Genomic DNA, 26,466 nt, shown 5'->3' on the forward strand with positions numbered 1-26,466 from the left:
GAGAATTCCCCGAATATACCGAGTCCGATGGGATTTTCGGTCTATTACATGAGACAAGATTCAATTTGAAAGAATAGCCGGGATATTCGTTGAATTCGGCTTCAAAGAGAGCATAAAAGAAAAGATCAGCCATAATGATAAAACATTACAATTGAATCTATTTTTACTGTAACATGAGCGATCTGCAACATAAACTCGGCGCCGTCGATCCAGATAGATTGGATGAGCAACAAAAAACCCAGTTACTGCAAGCATGTGACAGACTACGGACTCGGCTGGAGAGTCCTTTGGTGATTGCCTCACGTCTCATGTTTTCGGTATGCCGTGTGGATCCCTGTGGAGGTAACCGACGGGCAATTGACATGTGCTAGGGCCACCAAGGAATGGCTATTCGATTAGCTGTGGACTTGAAGCTGTTTGATGCTATATCCAAGTGTCATGGTGCGTTCAACATTAAGCAATTGCAGATTGAGGCCGATCCCCACTTGTCAGTAAGTTGGCATCCATTCTTGATCCGTGCGTTGTGCTTGTGTTGATAGTTGTAGGGCGGATTATGCAATTCCTGGCTGCCATGACCGTGATTCATGAGGTAGATGTAGACAAATATACCACGACACCGGTGGCAGCTGCACTGGTGTCAACTTCGCCCATTTCTGCTGCGATAATTCATGGGTATGACAGTTCCCCAGAGATAGCGTAGCATCGCCAATGCCTGACATCAAATTGAACTCATTTTTGGACAATACTCTCTACTCTCCCAGAATACTTCCACTCCAACGGCTGGTAGAGCCCCAAAAATGGCCTAGACGGGCCATTCCAGTTCGCACACTGCACACCAGCTCACTATTTCGATTTCCTCAACTCTAACCCATATTACCAACAAGCCTTCCAACACGGTAACGAGCATGCCCTTCCGGCGGACTGGCAAAGACTGGTTCGAATTCTTCCCTGTCGCACGGCTGCGCGTGGAAGACCAGTCCGACCCACTCATTGTTGACATAGGCGGAAGCCAAGGCGAAGACCTGAAGAATTCCAAAATCATTTCTTAGACTTACCAGGCAAACTGATTTGCAGGATCTGCCCGCTGTGGTCGCTGGCGTTGATCTCCCGGGGATCCAAGTCATGGCTCACGATTTCTTCAAAGCACAGCCCGTCCGCAATGCGAAGGCTTATTTCTTGCGGACTGTTTTGCATGATCGGCCTGATATGCAGGCCGTGCAGATCCTGCGGCGGCTGCGTGCCGCTCTGGGGGCTGATTCGCTGCTGTTGATTAGTGAGACGGTTTTGCCTGAATCTGGGGTTGCGTTGTCTGCTGTTTTGTCCGATTTGCATATGACACTTTTGCGTCGCTGGAACGGACGGAAACGCAGTGGAGGTCTTTGCTTGAGATGGCTGGCTTCGAGTGGGTGAAGGCTTGGTTGCCTGGGGATTGCGATGGGCCGAGAACTTTGGCTGATCAGCCTACTTTGTTCGAGGCGAGGCTTAAATAGTGAGATGGAAGTCTTTCAAATGAATTTACTCTAAAGTGGCTCATGTAACATTGGCTAAGAATCTTATTCCGTCTAAACGGCCGACTTCTGACCCACAATTTACACCGTTTCTTGGGTACCGAACAGGTCTGTAAAAAGTCTAACCCCTACCTTCAATTGTGCCTAATAAGTACAGATTATACGCGGACTTTAAGCAAGCTAATGGCTAGTAGTATTAGATATGACAATATACTTTGTATCGACATCAACATAAAGATAGATATCCAACTATATACCTATCATATTTCTATCGGTCAAAATGCCGAGCCTCCGGATGTCATGTGTGATGCATTTCCCATTTTGTCAAAATTAGATTCTTCCGGTCTTGTGCGGAGTGCTAGTGCAGCGGTCAAACAGACTAAAATGATGCTATCGAAGGGACGCGTATACATCGACTTCCCGCTGCGCCTTGAGATACATAGTAACAGCACTAATCTAACCTTTGAAAACGCCAACGAAACAGGGGCATTCGCGGCCCTCTCTCTAATCCAATATTATTAATCTCCTAAAATGAAACCCATGCACAGTGAAATATCCCCCGGCACTTGAACACGCGACACAAGACAAGCTCATGGCCATGTGGGTCCATGTGGCGGAACGCGCAGACTTTGCTGATTCGATCCACGAATATACCGGCCTCGTTAATAGTATTGTTCTCCGAACGAGTACGAGGGGAGTCGTCAGCTCCCGCTCAATACCAAGCCTCTTTGGCTGCGTGGTAGACTTCGGAAAGCCGGCTTCGTCCGGTACCAATCATGGATCCTGTTTCTGTTCTTTGGTTCTGAAAATTACGGGAGGTAAGTGAAATCTACTCCGCTGGAAGAAGGATTATTCTTCAGCCACTGAGCCTGTTTCTGTGCTGGTCATCATCTTTCATTTTTGATCTTTGCGCTGGTCTTTTGTTTCTTTGCATTATACCCACTTTTTCTATTCAACAATCTTTATTTATATCTTTTATCTTGCCTTGCTTGGCCTCATATATCTCCTTCTGGCAGATCCTGCAGCATACGAATCAAACTTACCCTTCCATATATCACGAATCGTTGCATATGCCGATACGCATAAATACACAGAGTCTGCGACCTCCCATACAGAATGCGATCTCTAGCTACCGCTTGTTGGCTCTATGGACTACTCCTAGCAACAATTGTCTCCGGAGTGCGCGGGAGTACAGAGACGGAACCTGATTTCATGAGCGTGCGAAAGAACGTAACAAGGGAGTATAAAAGCGAGAAGAAAATACCAACAGAGAAATATTTCCGTGAGTACAAGCCGACCTGATACCGTTTTACAGCCTTGTCGATCAGCCTTCTGGTTCCTGTCAACTTTAACTGACACGCGTGAATGTTTTAGATGAATCATCGTATGTCGAGACACCATGTTAACAACATCGCATGTCTATATCGGCCCTAAACTAACCTGCTACCACAGTTTCCATTATCATTATGACGGCCGGTACGCTCTCTCACTCTTGATCTGTCCTGACCATCCACTTACAAATCCCAGCTTCGCCAATGAAACTCTCCCAGAATCAGAAGTCATCCCACATCTCTCAGCCCTCGTCCAAACATACTTCTCGACAATGAACGCCATCGGCGCAGAGACATGGATTATGCACGGCACGCTGCTGGCCTGGTGGTGGAATCAGAAGGTAAGATTTATCCTTCACTTCCACATTCGTTCCAACCTAGGCAATAATTAACAGAATATAGATCTTCCCATGGGACAACGACCTAGACGTCCAAATTTCAGAAGCAACAATCCACTTCCTAGCAGAATACTATAACATGACAGAGCACCATTTCGATCTCCCCGACGTTGATGGTGGTCGCGCCTACATGCTCGATATCAATCCCAACTATGTCGTCAAGTCTGAACAGGATACAATGAACAAGATTGACGCGCGCTGGATTGATATGTCGTCGGGCCTTTTCATTGATATCACTGCTGTGCGCAAGGATGAGAATAAGAGGAAGAATGGACATCCGGAGGCGTTGACTTGCAAGGATAAGCATCATTACGAGGTGTGCCCTCATTTTACTTGATGTTGATGTGTCGTGCTAATGGTGACTTAAGGAGAGTGATATTTTCCCGCTGCGTGATAGCACCTTTGAGGGAGTGGCGGTTAAGATCCCATATGCTTATACTTGGCTTCTTGAGGAGGAGTATGGACCTAAGGCTCTGACACAGACGACCTTTTCAGGGTTAGTCCGCTATGTCGATCTTCTCTTTATAGATCCACGGGCTAATCGGCTTTTTAGTCATACTTTCAACGGGGCGACGAAGATCTGGGAGTCTACAAAGTGAGTCCTCCCTCTTTTTTTTCCACATCGATGTACTCCGTATCTCTGAACATTCGACTAATTTTTTTTTTCAGGCGAAAGCTTAAACGCTTCCTTCGACAAGGCTGGCGAGGCGATGACTTGCCAGTCCGTACCTCGGATCTCAATCCTATTATAGAGACATGAGCCACTGATCTTTCTTCATGGTGCTTTTTTCTATTTGTCATTTAGCGTGCCTCTGCATATACCAGGCGTTAATATGAATTCCAATAACATAACAATCCAACTGCACGGAGATAACGGCTTTTTCCCAAAGAGGAAAACGCCTAGACGCTGAGTCACCAGTCACATGCCCCACATGATAACATTTGAGGCTCCCGTGATCTTTTCAAAGCTCAAAGCTACAAAGAGGTGGTTTGCTTAAGAATGTAGGAGACAAGACCTGCATTCCTTCTCCATTATGTCGTTCCAATCAGATTCGCCAGAGATGATCGTCAGCGATAATTCCCCGACTTCGCCCAACGTGTCCGCCACCGCTCCCCGCCACGCTGACACATCGAGCTCCCGCAGCTGTGTAACATGCCGCCGCAGAAAAGTCCGATGTAACAAGCGGACTCCATGCTCAAATTGTACAAAGGCGGGTATTGAATGCATTTTCCCCCCGCCTGGTCGTGCCCCGCGAAAATCGAGGCGCCCACCTGACGCGGAGCTGCTTTCGCGGTTGCGTCGTTTGGAAGGTGTTATTGATCACCTGAGGAGTGGTAATGGCTCGGGTTCAGAGGGGACATCAGCCCGGACGCCGTCATTAACGACGTCTTCTACTGTTATCAGCGATACGCCTGCGTCTGCGCCCGTGCCTACAGCAGCTGCTCCTGCTGCACCCCCTGGACCTCAGAGCCAGGGTTCTGAATGTCCATTTGCAGATCCTAAGAGCCCTGCCCCTAACAGACTTGAAAACGAGCTCGGGCGCTTGGTCATTGATGAAGGTCGGAGCCGATATGTGAGCAATCGACTCTGGGCTAGTCTTGGAGATGAGGTATGATATATCGATGTCTTTATACCAGGTCATGGCTTATGTTAATTGCTATAGATCGAGGAGTTGCAAGATATTCTCGATCATTCTGACTCTGAGGAAGATGATGCTCCCTCGCCAGACTCTCCCAATTCAAGCTCTCATGATGGACACATTTTTGGATACTACTCGCTGTCTCACTCGCTTCGAGAGTTTCACCCTTCTATTTCCAAAGTATCTATACTTTGGGAAACATACAAGGACAATGTTGCTCCTCTGATCACTATCGTTCATCGACCGACTGCCAGAAATCTCTTTGTTGAGGCAGCGCGGCACCCGGAGTCGCTTGATAAGAATTCAGAGGCTCTGGTCTTCGCTATGTATTTGAGCAGCTTTGTCAGTATGAAGCCTGAAGAATGCGCATACCAATTCGGTGAAGACCGCGCGACTGCTGTCAAACGGTACCGCTTTGCTACGGAGCAAGCCCTTGCAAAAGCTGGGTTGCTGAATACACAGAGTTTGGTCCTTCTCCAGGCTGCTGTTCTGTTCTTGGTTTGTGTACGACGAGAAGATGATAGCAAATTCGTTTGGTCTATGACCTCCATCGTCTTGCGTCTTGCTCAAGGACTAGGCATACATCGTGACGGAACAAATTTCGCACTCAAGCCGTTCGAGACCGAAATGCGCCGTCGACTATGGTGGCATATCTCGTTACTGGATGTCCGCTCATCGGAAGATCATGGGACGGATCCTATTATCCATGAGAGCATGTACGACACTCGGCTTCCATTGAATGTCAACGATGAGGACCTGTACCCCGAGATGACTGAGACTCCCGCAGAACGAGAGGGCTGCACTGATAATACATTCTGTCTCATTCGCTGTGAGATTACGAGTGCTTTGCGACGAGCAAACTACGTGTGTCCCGGCGCCGAACTTCGTGCGCTTGACAATAAGCCACCAATCAGTCGCTGTGAGCAGATGATTCAAGTAATCAGTGATCGCTGCGAGCAACGGTATATCAGACACTGTGACATGAACATTCCCATCCAATGGTGCGCTGCCACAGTGGGACGTCTTATCCTTGCCAAGCTGTGGCTGATGGTCCACCACCCAATGACCCGGAAAGATCGCAGCACCTCTGTCTCCCAGGCAACTCGCGAGAGCTTGTTCTTAACAGCAATCGAAGTGCTCGAATTTGGCCGCTTACTCGAAGCCGATCCAAAGACTACCAAATGGGGCTGGCTATTCCGGACCAATATGCAATGGCATGGTGTTGCATTTGTGTTGTCTGAAATATGCGTTCGCCCTGTCTGCCCTATCACCGATCGAGCCTGGAATGCCGTTAGCTCGCTCTACTCAGATTGGGCAGTGCAGGCCACCCATAAGAAGGGCATGCTATGGCGGCCCCTCGCCGCCCTAATGAAACGAGCTGAAGCCACCCGCATCAAACAGAGCCAGGAATTGCTTGTCAAGTTTGGCCCAGCTCCCAGCCTATTAGAGCCAGTCGGCGCTCAAATCACCTCTGTGCCCAACCACCCTCTTCCCCAGATCCATATGCCACCGGGACAGGCAAGCCCCTTCCAAAATAATAGATCAGACGTATCTCCACAGATTACATCTGACGCCGATCTGAATATCGACCTTAGCAGAGGTCCCTTAGGAGCTCTACAGAGCATCTTCCCCGACACAAACTTCTTCGCTTCCCAGGACATCTACGATACCCCAACTACACAAAGTAATATCTCAGCAACGAATTTACTCCCGCCATCGGGCTTATCAACAACCCAACCTTACAACGCCGCCATGAGCAATCCCCTCCTGAACCCGGAACCATTCCCTGAAGCCCCTCCGCTCAGCTGGGATGAATGGGACCAGGTCATGCGTGATTTCCAGATGGACGTCGAAAATGATGCCTCTCAGCCGACCAAGGGGACTAATGTTACTGAATGGTTTGTCTGATTTGCGTCGGACTGATCTTGATATGTTTTGTCCGTTGACGTCTGGCTACTGCATATCTGCATGCGAAGTGTCTTCTCTTGGCTTTGGTCTTATAACTATATACACGATGTTATCACTTGTGGCGTTGAATTTTGGATGATATCCCCTCCCCTCATTGTTTCTATATCTCTCTTCTCTCTATGATGCATGTTATGTTGCCCACGGCAGTAGTGGTGCAATATCACCAATACAAACATAATGTGCAACATATCAATTTAAAAAGGAATAAGAATAAAGCATGATCACCCTTATATACAACCATCAAATAACCAAATATTAACACTTGTATACTTCCAATCAGTGACCACGTGACCACGCGATAACGGAGAAGCTCCAAGCTGGCATCAATGATCTCCTCCACTCCGCCATTACCCTTCCATCCACCGACCACACCCAAACAAATTGGGGACATAAAAGTGCACACTACCTCCAATTCCTGATATCCCAATTGCATCACCCCAAAAAACTACCCAACACCCCCCGAACCCAAAACCATGCCTCCCAAGCGCCACGCGGCCTCATCTACCTCCGCAACGCCCTCCACACCCACAACCCCAACACCAAAGCCCCTCTCCTCAGGTCCAGCCACCCTGAAGACGAACGCCTCAGCAGCAGAAATTGCCCAGCATGTTTGGCAGCAATATGCCACCACGACGCCGCAGCGTACACTCCTTCTAGATGCCTTCATGGTGTTCCTTGTTCTTGTTGGTGGTTTGCAGTTCTTGTACTGTGTCTTGGCTGGAAATTATGTGAGTTACCTAGCATCCTGCTTTGGGCTAGTTGTCTATGTTCGTGTCTCAAATGGATGGAAATATCCAAGCAAATGGGCAACATGGCAATCTATAAACCACATTATACACGAAACCAATACGAATTAAGCTAATACCTTCTCTCAATAACAGCCCTTCAACGCTTTCCTGAGTGGCTTCAGTGCCGCCGTTGGTCAATTCGTTCTTACCGCAAGTCTTCGCATGCAAACTAGTGATTCCGGTGCTACGTCAAAGCCAAGCTCGAAGGGGAAGAACGCGCGATTCGCAGATGAGCAGGGTGAGGAGCAGGGGACGGGTTACTCGCATGAGAGGTGGGTTCTTTCTGTTCTTGTATTTCATTACCGCGGTTGGGATATTTGCTAATATTTGGTTACAACAGGGCCTTTGCCGATTACATCTTTGGAAGCTTGATTCTACACTTTTTCTGCATCAACTTTATTAACTGAGCTGCGCTCGGTCGGTGCTTTACTCATTTCCTTCGATACCATGCTGGCCTGTTCTTTTCTATTTCTATGGGAGTGATTGGATGAGCTGGTTATTGAATGGATTGGGAAATACTGTCTTTTTTAGATATTGGCATCTGGGACGTTTTTCTTTTTTAGCCTGTTCCCTTTTTGCTGCTTTGTCTGATTAGGATGGGAATGGTTGTTCATATCTTAGGTCTAGTCACTTATACGATGTTAAGCTTGACTTGAACAAGTATTTGCTTCGTACAAGTTCCCCATAGCTTCGAGATGGAAAAGGTGTAGGTATAGAGAAACAAACCTGCCCAGGCTGTTAAAGGACGCAAGGTACTATCAAGTCGTACAGCTCAATGACCGGTTGGTTTGAAATGCAATGGCGGGTATCTATTCAACTATATCCTTCTAGATGGATTTAAAACAACAACTCAATGTTGCACAAACAGGGCAACTCAAAAGCCCAACGGCATACACAGGGCTGACACTAAGACTGTAATCAAAATGCCCGCCCTGGCCTCCGGGGAACAGTTGGCCTCTTAACGACACTCCCCCCGGAACCACCAGCCCTTCCTGCCCCTCCACTACCACTGCCATTTCCATTGGCACTAGGCCGCGACGAAGTAGAGGACGAAGCAGTAAGACCGCCGACCTTCCGCCCCGGTTTAATGACAGGTCGGCGCACGGCAGACCCCGCTCCAGCCTCGACTTCTCTCTTGCGGCGCGTAGGATCGTTCCGTTCTTCCTCGCGCCGCTTATCGGCTGCAGCACGTTCGCGGTCAACTGCCATCTGCGATTCGATTTCCATGCGACGGTTGAATTCGAGTTCTGTTACACGGCGGTCGCGCTTCGAGTAGCCTTTCTCTTTGACGGAGTAGAAGACGCCTCCTAGTTCGGCGAGCCACTTGATGGATATGTTAGCTTATGCTCTGAATGATATGTTCTGGAATGAAAGAAGCAGGGTTGGGTAAGTAACTTACGTGAGGATCGACCGCAGTCACTGTGGACATGTACTCCTTGGCTGTGAGGATCAACTCGTGGTAGACTACGTACTCAGGTACGTATCCCAGACCGTAAAGTGCACTTGTAGGGTGAAGGGCCATAGTAACGCTGGTACGGAGGTTGATGAATTCGCCAATACCCTTGACGCGTGCGGCTTGATGGTAGTAACCTGAGCAGATACATTTGCGGATCATGTCCCAGTCTGTGCCGCAGCTGATGAGTGGCATTTTTTGGACGGTCATGATGTCGTGGAGCTGGTCGCGGACTTCCTTTGCACGACGGAGGGTTTTGGCGTGTAGGAAGTGCTTGACGCACCATGAGTCGGACCATCCATTGGTTTTCCATTGAGTGTAGACGTGGAGGAGGGTTAGGTGGTCGGATTCTGGGACGAAGAATTTCTCGCGAGCAGAGTCTGATTCTTCGATTCGTTCTTTAGGTCGGTAGAAAACGTTTGGAACTGAAAGCATTGAGACGATGGTCAACATCTCCTCGCTACAGCCGTATTCTTCAGATGCCATGATGATGAGCTTGGCGAGAGGGGGGTCCATAGGGAAGGGCGTCATGCGGCGTCCCAAGGATGTTAGTTCGCCCAGGTTGTCGAGAGCGCCTAGAGACCAAAGCTCGAAAAGAGATGTGGAGATTGTCTCTTGCGGAGGAGGATCCATGAAGTCAAAGTCCATAAGATCCTTCACGCCAAGAGACTTAAGCAAGAGCACGGTATTTGCGAGACTGGTACGCTGAATCTCGGGAATCGTTTGAATGTACAATTCGTTCTTGTAGGCCGTCTCGGTGTAGAGACGATAGGCCTTACCTGGTCCTGTTCGGCCAGCTCGTCCGGATCGCTGGTTTGCATTGGCCTGAGAGATTGGCGTAATCTGGAGAGTGTCCATACCCATGCGCGGGTTGTACACCTTCAACTTTGAGTAACCAGCATCAACAACATACATAATACCGTCGACAGTCAAGCTAGTCTCGGCGATGTTGGTAGCAACAATAACTTTGCGCACGCCCGGAGCAGCCTTCTCGAAGATTCTGGCTTGTTGCTCAGCTGGCATTTGACTGTAAATGGGTAAGATGCTGAGTTTTGGAGGGTCATTCAGTAGCTTCAACCGCTCGTCAGTGAGCTCGCAGGTCGCTTCAATATCCTCTTGTCCAGTCATGAAGACAAGGATATCACCCGGGCCCTGTGATACATGAATAGCCAATATCTGCTTGACCGCACTGTCGACATAATCCTCGCAGGGTGTGCGTGAGAAGTGAAGATCGACCGGAAACGTTCTTCCGGGGATGATGAATTCCGGAGCACCTCCGTAAAAGCGCGAAAAACGCTCTGAGTTCATCGTTGCCGATGTCACAATCAATTTTAAGTCCCTGCGCCGAGCCAGAACTTTCTTGAGAAGACCCATCAAGACGTCGGTGTTCAAAGCTCTTTCGTGCGCCTCATCCATGATGATACAGGAGTATTTGTCGAGATCCGTCTGGACGAGAGACTCTCGCAACAAGACACCATCCGTCATGTCTGGATACTAGTTAGCCTTCATTCGTGTATCATGTACAGAAACAGACTCACATTTAATCACTGTCTGATCGCTGGTGCAATCCTCAAAACGGATTGCATATCCAACAGTAGAACCAAGATCGACTTCCATTTCCTCGCTGACACGCTTTGCGACACTCATTGCGGCCACACGGCGAGGCTGCGTGCATCCGATCATGCCATTCTTTGAGTAGCCATCCTCATGCAGGAACTGGGTCAACTGTGTGGTCTTTCCCGATCCTGTCTCTCCAACAACCACCACAACCTGGTTGTCCCGGATGACCCTCAGTAGGTCTTCGCGCACAGCAAAAGCAGGAAGATACTCTCTCTGTTCCCGCATAGTCTTGCTCGAGCTGAACGCGCTGGCTCCGCCGTCCTTCTTCAGATGCTTGGCAAACTTGTTTCCTCCTCCTTTGTAGGTATCCTCAACCGGCATAGCGACTGCGCTGTCGCCCTCATCCTCCTTGACACCCATCAAGTTGCCCAAAGCTGTGCCAGCCATATTTGTCGCTTCCTGGGCCTGTTTCTGCCGCTCGCGCTGCTGTCGACGGTCACGTACAGCTTTGCTTCCCTTCCGACTGAACACTGCCATATCACTCTGCGGGTCACGGACAGCGGAGATCGGCTCAAGCTGCTTCGTAAAGATGGTGCGGCCATCGAGGAAAGGTGGCCGGAGGTCGTGAACGAGCAAATGGACTCGAGTTGCCTCCTCGTCATCGGGCATGAAATCTCCTTCATGGTCACGTCTTTGTGCTACACCGGATGTGAGCATTCGATTGGTTTCCCAAGTGTCGATATCCTTCCGCTTGGCGTCGCGTAGCTGTGGCGGGAGGTTGCCAGAGCTTTTCTGCCTTTTGGCCGGGGGACCCATATCGCGAGACATGGCGATGGACCTATTTGCAGGCCAGAGATGGGACTTGGACCACAGATTGAGAGCCGTGGTGGAAGTTGACTTGACAACCGATCGCCAACGAACTTATCGGGGGCAAACGGTGCAAACTCCGATATCAGTCACGTGGTATAATCTACTTTTTGGTGCGCGTACCACGGCATCAGCAGGTAAATAAAGTAAATTAGAAGGATAAAGAAACGAATAGACTATGCAAGTGAAGATCTGCCAATACCATTACGTGAAATTCATTTTTCAAGGGTTGAGAAGTGCTTAGACAGTCCATAGTGGCCTGCGCCAAACACCAAACTGCAACCGCCCCGCATCGTCATCTTAATTTGTCGAGCTTTCTTGAACCGCATTACCACACGTATCACGCAGTCATCATGTCTAGCCAGCAACAGATCGATCCCAAGAAGCAACAAGGTATGTCTTTCGACCGTCTAACTCTTCTGTGCGAAAACTAATGCGACCCCTCAATGCAGAGCTCCAGCTCCAGTACACCAATTTCAAGAATACCCTCCAGCAATTAGCACAGAAAATCGGCGATATCGAGCAGGAGGCTGAAGAGCACAAGTACGTTTCTTCCAATGTCATAGACGGTCCTCTGGCTTGAGATCTTGCGCTTGGATCAGGAGCTACACCAGCTCAGCTGGAATTCCTCGATGAAGTTACATGGTGCTGACATTCTTGTCTCCTCAGGCTTGTTATCGAAACCCTTGACCCTCTTCCTCAAGACCGCAAATGTTTCCGCATGGTGAACGGTGTCCTGGTTGAGCGCACCGTTCAGGATGTGCTCCCCACACTCAAGACGAACTCGGATGGACTGAAGCAAGTACTGGAGGATATGCTCAAGCAATACAAGTCAAAGCAAAGCGAGTTGGATTCTTGGAAGGTAAGGGTGTTTTGGCGTGGGGACTTCTCTTGCCTGAAATTATCTCTCTCCTATGAACCAGGGACAGTGCTAACTTGCCTTTCTATTATAGAAGAAGAACAACATCCAGGTTGTGCAGCCTTAATGGCATCTCTTTCTTATATTTTGATTTACGTATCCCTTTATCTGCCCCCGGTCGTACTATCGAAGTGCGAGAGCATGAGACTACCGGCGTTACTGGGAACGGCAAAAGATTAGACATAATGCAGCGTTGATTCGTGCTTTGATGCCAACTTGCAAGGGCTCCTTGTTTCATAGTGTTCATAGTACCAAGAAATATACCCATATCTTCTGGATCTTGGAGGCCTAACAGTGTCGTAGGGGTACGTACTCTTGGGGTTGCATATATCGGTCTAAGCCAAGAAAGTCATGGTGAGTTTTCAACTGGCCCACTGGGCTTCAAAAAGCAAGGCGTATGTTTCCATATTGTAGACGACTTATCGTGCTAGCCCTATCACGTGGACTTGTATATTTTCATGGTTCCTATCAACAAAAGCAAAGAGCTGTGGAAATGAGGTTTCTCTAAGTAGATTTTCTTAGGTAGCAAGAAGTGAGCAATCGACTAAGATGCAAATGTTTCATATGCATCTATCTGTATGCTCTATGTAGGGTTTGATGCCTGACCGAATGGAAAATTACCAAGGCATTGTTGGGCTATGAAAGACGCAGTTTAATGTTAGATTTATGCAACATGCAGTACCAAGGCAGACGTACAATTGTGAGCTCATATCTACACAGTACAGCTTCTATAGATGCAATATCGACACCATTTCGATATGGTATCTCAAATACATAATATTACGATCTCAATGTGACACGTATTGTAACAAACAGTTATCTATATACACCCCTTTTTCTGCCTCAGGCGGCGAACATCGGATGCAATCATGACTGAGCTGAACTCGATCTCTCCCCTCTTTGACTGTGTCGGCTGCTTCATCCGCTTCATAATCATTCGATTTGGTCAAGAAACCTGCGCATTCACTTGGTATATTTGATAGTTGCTGTTGTGGCCCTGTTTGACGTTTAAATATTTACATTGGTAAGTGACCAACCGAAGGCGTCCCTTCGATCTGCCCAGGGAGTTCTGGTTCGCCAATTGACCACAGCCCATGCCCTCCACTCAAAACACCATGCTGACTTTAGCGCTCTGATCTCAGATCCAGACGAATCGGAAGACACTAAGACACTAAGGCTTTATACGGTATGCTCTTCTTCTTCCCTGCACGACTTGCACCTGTCGGACAGTTGGGCTCCCCCCAATCTGACCCACCCTCGCTGCTCCCGCGTTGCATCCCGCGTCACCACTCAAGCTTCACTGGCCCTACCCGACTCGTGAGGCGCACTTGATTGGCATTTCCACAGCAGCGGGTGCGACGCGATCGCCTTTCTTAATCCTTGACGGGTTTCATCCCATTTCCGAAACACGGGGCTAATCCAGGTTGCGCTCGCATAGAGCTAGATCGCGCATTATTGCCAGATTCCCCCGACTCGTTCTTCTGAGGCTACTGTGAAGCGGTTCGTACCCAGCCGATACAACCCTGTCCCGTTTTGACGCAGCCGACTCTGCGCTGTCCGAAACGCAATCGATCGCGCGCCAGCATTAGATCTGACGTGGTCTGACAACAGGCACGCGAAACCAACAAGCATTGACGCCCAAAACCCGGCTCCACTGCCCGTGTCTAAATCATTCATAATCATGTCGTCGACCTCCCCCTCGAAGGAACCTGAACTCGACACCGAGGTGCAATCGGGTGAAGAACAAGAGCACATGGACAAAGACCACCACGACCCGTCAGGACACCAGGGCGAATTTGAGGTAAAGGAGCAAGATCGGTGGCTTCCGATTGCAAATGGTTAGTTGCGTCGACTTGCATGTTTCTATTCCGATTTGCGCGTACCTTACCGTTGCCCCTCTGTCTTCCCCCGCATTTCGGTCCTCCCAACTGCGCTTTTGATAGTCCCGCTTTCATCTTATTTGATACTCGGCATGCGCCTGCAGTGGTTTTATGAGATGGATTGTCGGTCGCATATTGCGCATATCTGATTCCTTTCGTTATGCCCTCCTACCTTTGTTTCTATCATTCTTTGAGTTTAACCCCAATATGCTGACCCAAGTGACATTTAGTGGCACGTATTATGAAATTGGCGCTGCCTGAGAATGCAAAGATCGCGAAAGAAGCCAAGGAATGCATGCAGGAATGCGTGAGCGAGTTTATCTCATTCATCACAAGTGAAGGTGGGTTCGAAATTTCTCCGTGTGTCATACATTTATTAATGAACCTCGACAGCCTCGGAGAAATGTCAACAGGAAAAGCGAAAGACTGTCAACGGTGAAGATATCTTGTTCGCCATGACTTCCCTTGGCTTTGAGAACTACGCCGAAGCACTCAAGATTTACCTCTCCAAGTACCGTGAGGTAAGAAATAATATCCCTACCCAGCAACCGCGCGCATATATGGTTTGAAATACTAACCAACTTATAGACCCAATCTGCACGTGGTGAGAACCAGCGACCCCCAAGTGCTGGCTATGGAGCCGGAGGACCTGTCGGTGGCTCGGCTCGCCCTACAGGATTCCCTGATGCCGAAGCTGGCAACCCCCTGCTTAACCCCAACCTTGACCCGTCAGAGCAAGATGCCGCGGCCTACGGCTACCCAGCCATGGTTGGCCAATCCCACAACGGTGCAGGCGGAGACTCCTACTAGCGAGTCCATTTTAGCAAAGGATGCATGTGCTGGGATTGGCATCTTTGTGGATTTCAGAGCGGAAGCGTGAGGCGTGCAGGCGTCTTTGGTTTCAGTGTTTATCTGCACTGTTATCTCGGCCAATTGATACAGAGGAATATGGAGTGTCTCTACCTAGAGGGGTTACCAATTCTCGGATTGCGTTCTATTCGACAGACCTGGCCTGTTTCACGGCCGTTTATTTACTTGGAGTTTTTTTTTGCGGGTTATTACGTATTATGGGCTTCGCCAGATGACTGAGACTGTACATTGGATTAAATGACATACTGTCTCCTACTAGCTGCCTCCTTTTGCGCTTTGGAAATGATTTGAACGGTATCCATCAGTCGATGGTCTTAGGGCTTGACCATGTGTTTACCGAGATCCAGTCAACATCCCCGGGTATTGCAGGTCAGTACTTTGCTTCAGAGCAACCTTCTATTGAATTATATAGGCCTTGCTAGAATGAACTTTCTGATCGGTCAGCCGGATCACCGATCAGCCGAGTCCTCAGATTCTGAAATCGCATCTACGGGTGTCTTAAGTAGTTTCCTCTCTATCACCATTGATACACTCCAAAGTCTCCTTGCGATTGCAAAGAATCTTGATCAAGTCTCTGGGTAAGAATTCAGGAAGAGGCAACTACTTTCTTCCACCGATAGAGGCCAAACTCAAGAAGAACCTTGCTAGGTGGCAACACATTCCAGATAGTATCTGTGTCGATAGAACAGTGTGAGATGACAATCCGACTGCTAGTTAAAAAGTCGGGCAAGGCTATCAAATCGATGCAACAAGCTCGATTAGAACAGACGAAATCTATATTTTTGTAGGGTCCGCTGAGACCAAGTATCTTCTGAAAGGGAAGTTGTAAATTAAGCTATATGATCTAATCTTCCTAGCCTTGGATATTATAAGGATACTCACATTATTTTACGAGAACCTCATGACGCTGAAGTCTAATGAGTGACCATATTGATCCTCATTTCGAACCTGACCTATGCTGCTTTGCCCCAGTGGCCCTGGGGGCCATACTGAGCTGGAACAGTAGGCCAGGTATCCACACCATCCAGCATAGCAAGCCTGCGAGCTCTGGTCAGTATTGGTATTTATAACCCAGCTCAGGGTGAGTAACTTACGCCATACCGCCTGTCAGATGCGGGTCGATGTGGCAGTGCATGAAGAACGCTCCTGGGTTTCGCACTGTTGAAAAAGAAATTGTTAGCCTATATTTAATTATATAGAATGTCTGAAGCACATGCCATGATAGCGGATCGCCAACCAGGCCTGTCCTTGGAAGGCTGCTGGACTGGTGAAGGTATCTGTAAAGCATATCCGTTAGTCTCATTGCGGACATCGAAGGATAGTCAATGTCAACTTATACGCACCTCTCACGGGAGGATCAACCAGATTGAAGGATTCTGGGATCTCGTTGACAGCCTCTGCGACAGAAGTATAATTGAACTCGCCAGTGCCGGAACCCTGAATAACGTTAGGAACAGGTGGACGAGGCACAGGGGCCTGAAAGAACTCACGAGGACATAAACCGGGTTCGAGTGTTTGTGGAGCGGATGACCTGGCTGAAGGGTTGTAGAATTACCAAAGACCTTGAAGATAATGTCCACCCAGGTGTTATTCTTGGTAGCGATAACCAGACTGCTGTTCTCTTGCGACTGGGGATCCCACAGCATAGGTCTCTCAGCCTCCAAAGCCAGGTCGTAAGCATGATCTCCATTAAGGGACCATCTCCATGCTTTTTCATAACGCCCAATGTTGAGCAGATAGGTCTCATCCGCATGTTGGCTTGGTTTGTTTGGAATTAACGGTTTGATGGTGTTTTCATCGAGGACGACAACGTCAGAAGTAAGCCTGTTACCACCATAGTTGATAGAGGGCGTGGAATCGATGGTGGGATCACCGTGGGCATATGACAGAGTCGCGCGGCCAGCAATCTTCTGGTTCAATCCGGAATTGGCGACAATAATGGGATAGTCTCCTGCTGTATTGTTCAGCTTTACCAGGGCGGAATAGCGACCGCCATTGCCGAGTGCCAGTGCCTAGAAAGGGGTACATGGTCAGTATCACTCTGCGGCTTGTGATCGGTTGATGAGGAGATATCATACGTCGACTCGGATAGGCTGGATGTATTGGCCATCGACTTCGTACACCCAAAGGGAGTGATTGTTGATAGAGACTATCTTGGTTAGTCAAAGGTTCACAGATGAGGTATACCACCAAACATACCAGTTGGAACCGAGATCCCCGCCGAGCCGATAAAGTTGAGACTTGCCCATCCCTTCCAGCTTTCAACCTGGATGACTGCTTCCTCCGCGTCTGTGGCATTGCATTCGTTATACATCGTAGAGGGAACTGCACTGTAATTGTGCTGAGCATATGTTGTTTGGGCGTAGGTGTTACTAAGCGGGAGACATCTTCATGATAAATTGTGAGCTATAATGAGACTTTGAGCAGGCTCTACACATTGTATACGTACCCTTTGGCGGTGTAATTCTTACCCTGTAGCAGGGAAGACAAGGCAGGGGGGACCAGGCTGCTGGCATATCCAGGGTCGACGCAGCGCACTCTTCCTCTGCCGTTGACCAGGAGAGAATCGGTACATCTAAACGTCTTGTTAGGTGTTGCTGTGCCAGTATATACGCTAGACTTACAATGTGTCGATGTCTGCATCTAAAGCAATTTCGCGTAGTTCTTCGGAGGTATTGTGGAACCAATCGGAGAGCATGACCAATTTAGGATCTTTGATCGCTTGATAGATTTGAGCCCGTGTCAGGGTATCATTTGCCATAGCATTGGCCATGTCCTTGGCGGCTGTCCGAGGTCTAAATGACTCTCAGCTTGCTGATATTAGTTCTCAATGTGGATATAAATTCACCTGATATAGATGGGCCCGTACAACCCATCCATAATTTGCCCAGCAGAATGCGAGTGGTACCTATGAGCACTCAGCATAACCGACTCTGACATTGATACAATAAAGCTTACCAGTATGTTCCATACTGTGTGACAGTGAATTTAGAGACAAATTTTCCACCAGGAGGAATGAGCCGCTGCGAAACTCCAGGTACCCCATCTGACCACGACGTTCCTTGCTGTCTGTTCTTGGATGAATGCTTGTTCTTGATAGGTTCGAAAGACCTGGACTCACTCAAGGCCGTGATAGTGAATTGTGGTGTTGTAAGGTAGGTAATTATTCACAGTCACCTCAACCTTGTCGCCCTCATCCATCAGGAGCGGAGGGCCAGGGAATTGGCCATTGATCAAAGCTTGCTTACGCTCGACTCCATCGGGCGCCCTGGTGTCCCAAGTCAGATTAAGCACAAATCTTTTCGGAGACTCGAGGGAAAGCAGAGCAGAACTGAGTCCCGCGAAACAAAGGAGCATGGACAGCTTCATGGCTGCTAGAGGTGTCTTTACACTGTTGCGCAGAGATTAAACATCAGTGGGGTCCTGCAGGATAATAAGTACTTCCATGCTTTGACAGATCCCGGATAAAAGGATAAGGGCTTAGGCTGACTCGTGAGAAATCAGGATAATGCTGTAAGGGGCGTCAATAGCTGGACGTGGCTGCCGATAATTCGCATATCGGCACTGGCTCTGCGCTCTGAAATGGTGAACTGCCGATCACTTAAGTATCATTCGAAGACGATTCGACTAGGACACCACATATTCTTGCTTGAGATCTATATCGAACTCGGCGTTCTTTCGGAGCTGAGGCCCTAGGGAGTTTGCAGGCCTGCCTGTCTCAGTCTGATCGATCTACACAAGGCCGATTCGCATTCTTACCCCTGAGCAGGAGGAAATCATACAACTTTGAGCCGCAGCTCCTAAGCATTACATCCTACGGGCAATAGGATGAGTCCTAAGCGTAGAAAACTGACCCCCTAATTCAAGGCCCCCCGAATTGGCTTGTGCATTGACGTTGACTATTGTTTGCCTGTGGGTCTTTGGGCGATCATTTTCTCTATTACATCCACCGCGAAATCCTTTTTTCCAACTTGCCTACTCCGCGTACATCCGTAGAGAAACGTGCACATGTGTGATTTGTGTCCGAGATTAATGATTTGCCGATCTCTCGAAGTGATGAGAAAACCAATAGGGCTCGGTGGTTGTCACCTTTGTGCACCCGATTTTTTATTGAACTTCGACCATCCCTAAACTCGCGTTGCTTTTCGTTCGAATCGCATCGTTGAATTATTTCGCGCTAATAACATTAAGGAACTGCGTGTGGGCAACAAAGCCTATTAAGTAGGAATTGGAAACGAAAGAGGCAACGGTCATGGTCGAGACATGACCGTGACTTTGGTTTGAATCTTCTTCACAGCTGGAGGTAGTCTTTGCCTGGAGACCATTGATTTCCAACGCCAACGCCTTTTTTCTGCGGTGAGCATTGCTCCCGTCAATGCCTAATAGGTAGGCCCCAAAGAAATCGGCCACGCCTCCCTGCGGTTCGCTTGCCAAGGCGGTTGTCCTGCTCCCAGTACATGTCTGACATAGATTGATGTGCGGAGAAATTGTCCAACCTCATAGATTGTCTTAACATAGTAGGGCTCCTTTAATGTGTCGAAATATACCACCAGTAGCCCTGCTAGCAAAATCCCAAGTTTCGGGGAAATGAGCAAAACTAAGATGGTAAACGAAGGACAAAAATGATTTATAGGTACGAGGCCTACACCTGTTCTCTAACTCAGGTGTAATTATGCCCGGCTGGGATGGAAGTGGGGCATCCAATGGTATAAAAGAAGGACGGATCGAGGAGAATGCGGCTGTGTATGGGCGTGGCGTATGTGACAGGTAGATAAATCTGTTGTGAGTTTCCTTGGCATCTTTGACAATACGAAGTGTGCTGAGTTGGCAGATGTCTACCCATGTAACTAACATTTTACCCTCCATATTGATTTGAGCAGCTGAGGGAAAGAGCCAGGGTATGACTGCTTGTAGTACCAGATTGATATATCAGATACATGATACCAAATAAATAATAATGTCATCATTTGCTCCGAGTGCTTGGCTCTACTGCGCCTTTGCCAACGTAAGTGGCAGGCCAAGTCAACTTGCATGAGAAGGATCAGGCGACCTCTCAAGTCAACTCCTGAGGTCCGACAACTGCTGCCCGACGTGTTTCTGTAATCCTTCAAATCAACCCTAAGGCCGAAGCGCCGCATGGTGCAAGATAAATAGCTGTGCCCGCAACTTTGGCTATCGCATTCCATTTCTCTTTCCACCACCAGACTCCTCCAATTTGTTTATACGAACTCCAGCATCAAAATGGTCACGACACATTCTTCAGAGAATGACCAGGCCGTCATGGATATCCTGGGGTACACATTCGTTGATGTGTCATTGCTTCGCAGAGCTTTGGAAGCCTGGAGTCCCGCATATCCCGATGGGCACAAAAGCCACGCTCTCGTTGGAGATGCGGCTATTGCCCTCGCATTCCATTTTGATGGATATTCGAAAAGTTCTACGCGCGGTAAGTGTTTTGTCACTTGATTTTCTGAAACACCTCAAGCTAAACTCTATTCTAGAGTCAAGCACAAATATCCTCAATAACCGAGCATCTAACAACGCTCTGGCTACCTTGGGACGCTCTAACGGTCTTGACAAGCACGTCATCATCAATCCGGCACAATGGGGGATTGTTTCAAATAAAACTATGGCCACTACGGTGGAGGCCCTGATCGGAGCTGTCTTTATTGACAGCGGACTCGATATAAACGCTGTCAGGGCGGTCATGGTAAACTTGGGCATCATGGATAGGCCCGAGTAATACGGTAAGCCCTCGTTTTCCCGGTGTTTATTCGGACTGAAAGCTAATTGGACTAATTTGTTATTAAGAAACCAAAGCGTGTTGTGATTACTCCTTACACACGTTTTGGTATATGGCAGGATAAAGGGGCTCGGTATCCCCTACGGGAAAGTCCCGGATCGGTCCTCGTATTAGCTCTCAGACCTAAACTATCCTTCTGAGCACTAATCCGAGGACTGATCCGGGTATTTCCCGCAGGGGATCCCGAGTCCCTTTATGGTGGCATCTACGATTTGGTGTGGTGGGAGTGACATTGCCACTTTGGCCTCATGTTTTGCGCTTTTTATCTCGCTCCTTTTGTCTCGTTCTTTATTTTTTCGGCTTTGAGACGGAGAGTAAGCCGCCCTGTGGCACATTGTTGTTACGGCACCTTGTGTAGCTCACAGAGCCTGGTAAGCTTCAACACAGCAGGCATTCGTGCGGTTGACGAGGCGTCGTGGACCCTCTGAGATTCAATATCGCCCTCCTCGGGAACTTGCTTTATACAAGCACTGAAAATCTAACTATAGTCACTCGTTCTACACTTTTCCATTTCCACTGTAACATATTATACAAGAGGGTCCCGCCACGCGGAAGACCTCTTATACATTGGCGTAACACTTCTAAATAACCAGGGGCAGGATCACAAGAATGAACTAATTTGGCGCCCAATCGGCGATGAGATCACAAAATCAGTTCTCGTATCGTTAACTGCTCCACGAGTACCATCGTCATTGGTCTGGACCCAGCGGTGAGCTTTAATAGTCTCGAGTGGTGTTCGATTCGGGGTTTGAGGCTGAATACAAACCATGTTTCTGATTGGATTGAACTCTATTATTGGCCCACTTGCCGGCGCCCGATGGTCCGAGCTTTGCAACACTACTGGTGCCGGACAAAGAGAAGGATTTAAGGGCGACTTTTGTCTGATGCCCCAACATCTGGTAACAAGTCTAGCAGCCACTAAGGGAAATGATTGGATGTCCCTGTAACGCAACATCAAGCCACTTCCTTGGACACTTCTCGAAGGAGATTAGTAGCATTCCCCCGCAAATATATCAATCCTTCCTGATGGTCTAGACAGAAAAAGGCATCCGTCGAAGGAATGCTTGCTTTAGGAGGGTAGTAAAGCTACGTTTGAGTCTCGGGTGCGGGAATTTGGTCTTGTTAAATCAATCTTGTAAACAATGAATAGTCTTGCCTAAAACAGCCCATAATTGACTATGCTGAGTAGACAAATTTCCCGTCTTTGGCCATGTCATATCAACAGAATCGAAGGACACCTAGAGGCAAGTCATTGTTAGCAGGATGTTGCTGGAACTTGGCTTTTAAGTGACGGTGACTGACGTGCAAACCTCTTTCATATGCTTAGGACTTCTGTCCCCAGATTTCCTCAGAATCTTAAAACTCAACTCCATCACAAGCCTCAGTACAAGTTCAAACCTATTGTGTCCACTTCATATGTGGAAATCAAAACGCGTAGCTCACTGGAAGGGTCATGACCTCATATGCAAGCTCTTCACGCTGGCTGTTGTTCATTTCGGAATAAACTGCAATGGATAGCGCCGTATTCCACTCCTTAAGCATCTCTGCTGCATTATTAAGCTCCGGCCACTTCCATGAAGCAAGAATCAGCGTCTCAACGCCGATCATATCGCCAGTCATCGATTTTCGCAATCAAGGACGTAAGCGGTCTGGGGCATTGTAATGGGTCCCGCATAGTAATTTCGGCTTCGGGAGCATCCCAGGAAGACCGGCCCGACCGGCCGCTCTTCGGGTTCTTTAATAGGGAGGGGAAAAAAACCCCCTCGATTCTGGTGACGATATCACTCACTTCGGCGTCCGAAGGAGCCGCAATGATGAAATTATCGACATGGACAATGAGACTGCTCATTTCCTTGCCCTGGCCCTTGGTGTAGACACATGCGTCATCAACTAGTGGTATAAAACGGAGTATCTGAAGCTTCTGATGGTGTCTCCAGTGTTCAGTATCCACTGAATCATGCACTTTGTGAGAGACAATCTTACTCAAGAAGACTTTGAGGGCAGGTGCGCCATATACTAGGTTTCTTATCTTTGTCCTCGGTAACACAGTCATCTGCTTCGGAGCGACCAAAGATCTTCTAATCACTAACTTCTGATTTGAAATCTCCACTTGGAATTTTATGTTCATCCACTTCACCCTCTCACTTCTTACTCCCACAATCATGAAGAATACATTTGCGGCTGTGCCCAAGGATGGCACGCTGTGTCAATGGTGTAACGACGATAACCTCGGTGTTCGTCTTGCACTGTGCCAGGGAGCCCCAGAATCAGGTCCATCCGTCGGATGCAGATGACTGAGTCTCAGTAGTCATGTCAGTCATGTCCAAGATTCCTTAGCACGATGGCCGAGACGACCACGCGAGGGCGGTGCTTTGGCTTCACCCTCTAATGATAGAAGAAGAAATGAAGTGAGATAAATGCGATTCGAATGGAGGGTGAAAGTGCGGGTAGAGAGCTTGGACGTCGAATCAAAATGAATAGCATAGCGTAATTGCAACGTACATCTTAAGAGCAAATAGATGTTAACCAGAGCAAAGGTTGAGCTTGAAAGACTGTTGAAAGTAGAAATGAGGTTCAAAATAGTGTGGGGATTGACTTTGAGTGAGTGCTGAACTTGGGTGAAGGTTGAGGGGGAAAGACAATCCAATGTACAAATGAGCTTTGAAGACGAAGGAGGTGAGAACAATACATAAGTGATGGACGGAGAGGAGGTGGGGAAGATGGTGATAATGTTCTATGAGGGAGCAGCAGAGACGGTTTCATCTCTATTGAAAATACATAAGATATATGAAGCCCTATCCATGGAAGTGTCATCCACGGGTGGCGAGGCGGACTTACATAAGCAGTTGTGCCCTCTCCGCATCCCACGTGAGGACCCGATCTTGCCCCGAGTTTCGTCTATTCATTATCGCCTTACCCTCGGGATAGACCGCGCGGACACTTCCTTTTTTTATCTGCTTGTCGACCATGACGCCTTGAATGACCGGTCTTTGTGACTCGAATGATGCAGAATCTTGGTCCATCTGGATCTAGGATGACTTGCCATGTCCTCCGTCAACGATAACTCTTCGCCGCTACCCGTCGACGGGGCGAAGCGAAAGCAAGGTACTGATTTCTTCCTTTGCTTTCGCCTGGTCACGATTTGTGTCTTTCTGCGGCTACTTTTCTAGCAAAAAAGGATTGCGGCTAATTGGTGACTCAAAAATTTCTTAGGCTCCGCCGCCTGCGTCCATTGCCACCGGCGCAAAGTTCGCTGTGATGCCCGTGTCGTCGGAACCCCTTGTACAAATTGTCGCGCCTCTGGAAAGGCCGACTGCCGTATCCACGAAAAGAAAAAGCGTCTTGCGGTGCGCTCAATTCTAGATCCCGTTCCGATCCGATCTCGGCCACTCCCCGCGTCTGATCCTACTTCGAACCCTTCTCTTGCAGCGGGGACCCCGCTCCCTCCAAGTTTTCCAACTGCCTTCCCCGGTCATACACCACTTGCTGGAGGTATTCCGCAAAATGGCTTCCAGCAAGGTACGGGATCGGAGGCATTCGGGCGCCAAGGCCCGGACTTGGCGCATGCTCACGAGGCACATACGGAGATGGAGCAGCATCTCGTGAAATTGATTGACGAGGAGGACTCTGGTAGAAGGGAAATCCAGCGAGGCGTGCGTGCCTTTTATGTCGGACACGAACTATCAAACATGTCATTCTTGATCCGGCAACAACGAGACCAAGATGACGATGTATACCACTTTGCCAGCAATGAGATCCCCCGGCGCCAAATGAAGACCGGTCATGATCAGCTCCTTATGGATGCCCTGACACTTCCTGAACCGGCACTTGCAGATGAACTAGTGCAGGCATATTTCACCTACGTCAATCCAGGGTATCCGATCATTGATGAGGATTTGTTCATGACACAATATCGGAATCGGGACCCCGCAGATCCACCGCCAATCTTACTTCTGCAAGCCATTCTCCTTATTGGAGCACATGTTTCCCGCGCAAAGGTAGAGCGAGACGCTCTTAAGGAAATCTTTTTCCGTCGCACCAAATATTTGTTCGATAATCGCATTGAGCGAAACCGAGACATTCTTGTCCAAGCGGCCCTTCTTTTGACGTGGCATTCGGACAGTGCGGACGATGATGTTGCTGCAGATGCTCACTTTTGGGTTGGTGCAGCTGCACGAATCGCCACGGGACTTGGCATGCATCGAAATCCTGTCTCCAGTAGTTTTGTGACCCGCGACAGACGAATGTGGAGGAGAGTTTGGTTCATTTTGGTCCAATTTGATGTGCTAATATCTCTATCATATGGCCGACCACAAGCAATGTAAGTGATTGTCAATGAATAATTTTTTGGCGCAATGCTAATCAATTCTCACATTAGCAATTTGGACGATTCTGATGTTTCTCCTTTGACCCCTGCTGATTTCGAGAATTGCGGTCCTCACGTACAAGCGGAATATGTGATACATTTCACTGAACTTTGTACAATGATCTCATACCTCATTCGTGATCGATTTGGGCTTCGCGCAAGTGAAGAACGACGAAAGGCTGTTCTGCAGGAAGCTGACGGGTCACTGGCAACCTGGTCTTTGAAACTTCCTGATACCCTTCGTCTCCGGGCATCTGACATGGACCCATGGTCTGCCATGCTCCACTTGACATACAACAACTTCCTCATTCTGCTACATAGGCCGCATCCCAGAGCGTCGGCGTACTCCGACGATTATGGTCCCCACGATGCAGAAATCTGTAGTGCAGCTGCCGGTGTCATTGCCTCCATCTTTGAAGAGCTCAGGATGAATGACCGCTTGAAATACCTCTGGTACACTGGTGTCCATACTCTTTTCACAGCCATGATCCAAGTCCGGGTTGAGCTTCGGTTCTCCAACCCAGTCCTTGCCATCAATGCTTTGCGGCGTTTCGACTCGGCCTCCTACTCGCTGCGCGAGTTGGCTCAATACTGGGTTCATGCTGGCACAATTCTGCGCCTCTTCGAAGACTCCAAACGCTTGCAAGAGGATCTTCGTATGGCAACCACCGAACGACCTAAGCCATTTGGTGATCCTCAACATTCACATAAGATGCCTGTTGCTTCTCCCGCCTCAACGGCATCTATGGCGCCAACACCCCGGCCCATGTCGTTTGGTGTTCACACTCCGGATTCCACAACTCTACAGCATACCAACCTCTCGCCACAGCCCAATACTCAATTTGACAATTGGATCACCGCCCCTCTTCGACTCAATGTTGGTCCGTTGGAAAGAAACGATCCTTTCTCAAGCAGCATGCAAGTGGATTCTGTCGAGCCGGCTCGGGATTATCCTGACTGGCGACAACTGTTCGCATTCGGTGATGTAGATCTGCCTCCACCTGTTGGAGTGGAAGGTCTACCCGAACTCGAAGACGAGTGGCGACAGATTTACTGGCAAGATGCCCCAATGGCAGATCTCATCCACGACGGAGGATGGATTCATCATTAGCCTT

General features: G+C 48.6%; 11 protein-coding genes across 11 annotated transcripts; 8 read left to right on the plus strand and 3 right to left on the minus strand.

Annotated features, from left to right (window-relative positions):
• Nucleotides 1-173: 173 nt before the first annotated feature.
• Nucleotides 174-1,410, plus strand: PENARI_c012G04021 (uncharacterized protein; the record flags this gene model as incomplete). Its single annotated transcript, XM_022632872.1, has 3 exons — nt 174-317; nt 372-491; nt 1,075-1,410. The coding sequence occupies 3 exons, from the start codon at nt 174-176 to the stop codon at nt 1,408-1,410; spliced, it is 600 nt and encodes a 199-aa protein (XP_022487088.1).
• Nucleotides 1,411-2,624: 1,214 nt separating this feature from the next.
• PENARI_c012G10037 (uncharacterized protein) lies at nt 2,625-3,997 on the plus strand (the record flags this gene model as incomplete). The annotated part of the gene is made up of 8 exons (XM_022633032.1): nt 2,625-2,790; nt 2,883-2,892; nt 2,961-2,984; nt 3,036-3,180; nt 3,242-3,553; nt 3,606-3,733; nt 3,791-3,832; nt 3,907-3,997. The coding sequence occupies 8 exons, from the start codon at nt 2,625-2,627 to the stop codon at nt 3,995-3,997; spliced, it is 918 nt and encodes a 305-aa protein (XP_022487336.1).
• Nucleotides 3,998-4,271: 274 nt separating this feature from the next.
• PENARI_c012G06209 (putative C6 transcription factor) lies at nt 4,272-6,785 on the plus strand (the record flags this gene model as incomplete). The annotated part of the gene is made up of 2 exons (XM_022632928.1): nt 4,272-4,847; nt 4,902-6,785. The coding sequence occupies 2 exons, from the start codon at nt 4,272-4,274 to the stop codon at nt 6,783-6,785; spliced, it is 2,460 nt and encodes an 819-aa protein (XP_022487253.1).
• A 533-nt stretch (nt 6,786-7,318) lies between these two features.
• On the plus strand, nt 7,319-8,040 carry PENARI_c012G11445 (putative oligosaccharyl transferase subunit Dad1; the record flags this gene model as incomplete). Its single annotated transcript, XM_022633058.1, has 3 exons — nt 7,319-7,573; nt 7,727-7,905; nt 7,974-8,040. The coding sequence occupies 3 exons, from the start codon at nt 7,319-7,321 to the stop codon at nt 8,038-8,040; spliced, it is 501 nt and encodes a 166-aa protein (XP_022487361.1).
• Nucleotides 8,041-8,551: 511 nt separating this feature from the next.
• Nucleotides 8,552-11,474, minus strand: PENARI_c012G04473 (putative mRNA splicing factor RNA helicase (Prp16); the record flags this gene model as incomplete). The annotated part of the gene is made up of 3 exons (XM_022632892.1): nt 8,552-8,956; nt 9,033-10,573; nt 10,625-11,474. The coding sequence occupies 3 exons, from the start codon at nt 11,472-11,474 to the stop codon at nt 8,552-8,554; spliced, it is 2,796 nt and encodes a 931-aa protein (XP_022487151.1).
• Nucleotides 11,475-11,866: 392 nt separating this feature from the next.
• On the plus strand, nt 11,867-12,499 carry PENARI_c012G07568 (putative prefoldin subunit 2; the record flags this gene model as incomplete). Its single annotated transcript, XM_022632969.1, has 4 exons — nt 11,867-11,906; nt 11,966-12,056; nt 12,183-12,375; nt 12,467-12,499. 4 exons carry the CDS (start codon nt 11,867-11,869, stop codon nt 12,497-12,499), a joined length of 357 nt encoding a protein of 118 aa, XP_022487155.1.
• A 1,614-nt stretch (nt 12,500-14,113) lies between these two features.
• On the plus strand, nt 14,114-15,122 carry PENARI_c012G00940 (nuclear transcription factor Y subunit beta; the record flags this gene model as incomplete). The annotated part of the gene is made up of 4 exons (XM_022632795.1): nt 14,114-14,270; nt 14,543-14,653; nt 14,706-14,833; nt 14,901-15,122. 4 exons carry the CDS (start codon nt 14,114-14,116, stop codon nt 15,120-15,122), a joined length of 618 nt encoding a protein of 205 aa, XP_022487362.1.
• Nucleotides 15,123-16,135: 1,013 nt separating this feature from the next.
• PENARI_c012G11556 (uncharacterized protein) lies at nt 16,136-18,551 on the minus strand (the record flags this gene model as incomplete). Its single annotated transcript, XM_022633061.1, has 12 exons — nt 16,136-16,220; nt 16,277-16,340; nt 16,396-16,459; nt 16,533-16,619; nt 16,673-17,194; nt 17,261-17,331; nt 17,382-17,554; nt 17,632-17,757; nt 17,807-17,977; nt 18,031-18,090; nt 18,141-18,251; nt 18,304-18,551. 12 exons carry the CDS (start codon nt 18,549-18,551, stop codon nt 16,136-16,138), a joined length of 1,782 nt encoding a protein of 593 aa, XP_022487187.1.
• A 1,872-nt stretch (nt 18,552-20,423) lies between these two features.
• Nucleotides 20,424-20,925, plus strand: PENARI_c012G01734 (ribonuclease III domain-containing protein; the record flags this gene model as incomplete). The annotated part of the gene is made up of 2 exons (XM_022632818.1): nt 20,424-20,628; nt 20,684-20,925. The coding sequence occupies 2 exons, from the start codon at nt 20,424-20,426 to the stop codon at nt 20,923-20,925; spliced, it is 447 nt and encodes a 148-aa protein (XP_022487197.1).
• Nucleotides 20,926-22,410: 1,485 nt separating this feature from the next.
• On the minus strand, nt 22,411-24,008 carry PENARI_c012G05053 (uncharacterized protein; the record flags this gene model as incomplete). Its single annotated transcript, XM_022632902.1, has 3 exons — nt 22,411-22,554; nt 22,775-22,875; nt 23,903-24,008. 3 exons carry the CDS (start codon nt 24,006-24,008, stop codon nt 22,411-22,413), a joined length of 351 nt encoding a protein of 116 aa, XP_022487070.1.
• A 21-nt stretch (nt 24,009-24,029) lies between these two features.
• Nucleotides 24,030-26,462, plus strand: PENARI_c012G07672 (uncharacterized protein; the record flags this gene model as incomplete). The annotated part of the gene is made up of 3 exons (XM_022632972.1): nt 24,030-24,090; nt 24,199-25,306; nt 25,364-26,462. 3 exons carry the CDS (start codon nt 24,030-24,032, stop codon nt 26,460-26,462), a joined length of 2,268 nt encoding a protein of 755 aa, XP_022487348.1.
• Between the last annotated feature and the right edge of the window lie 4 nt (nt 26,463-26,466).

Source organism: Penicillium arizonense, assembly GCF_001773325.1.
Source record: "Penicillium arizonense strain CBS 141311 chromosome Unknown PENARI_contig012, whole genome shotgun sequence".
Classification (NCBI taxonomy): Eukaryota; Fungi; Ascomycota; class Eurotiomycetes; order Eurotiales; family Aspergillaceae; genus Penicillium; species Penicillium arizonense.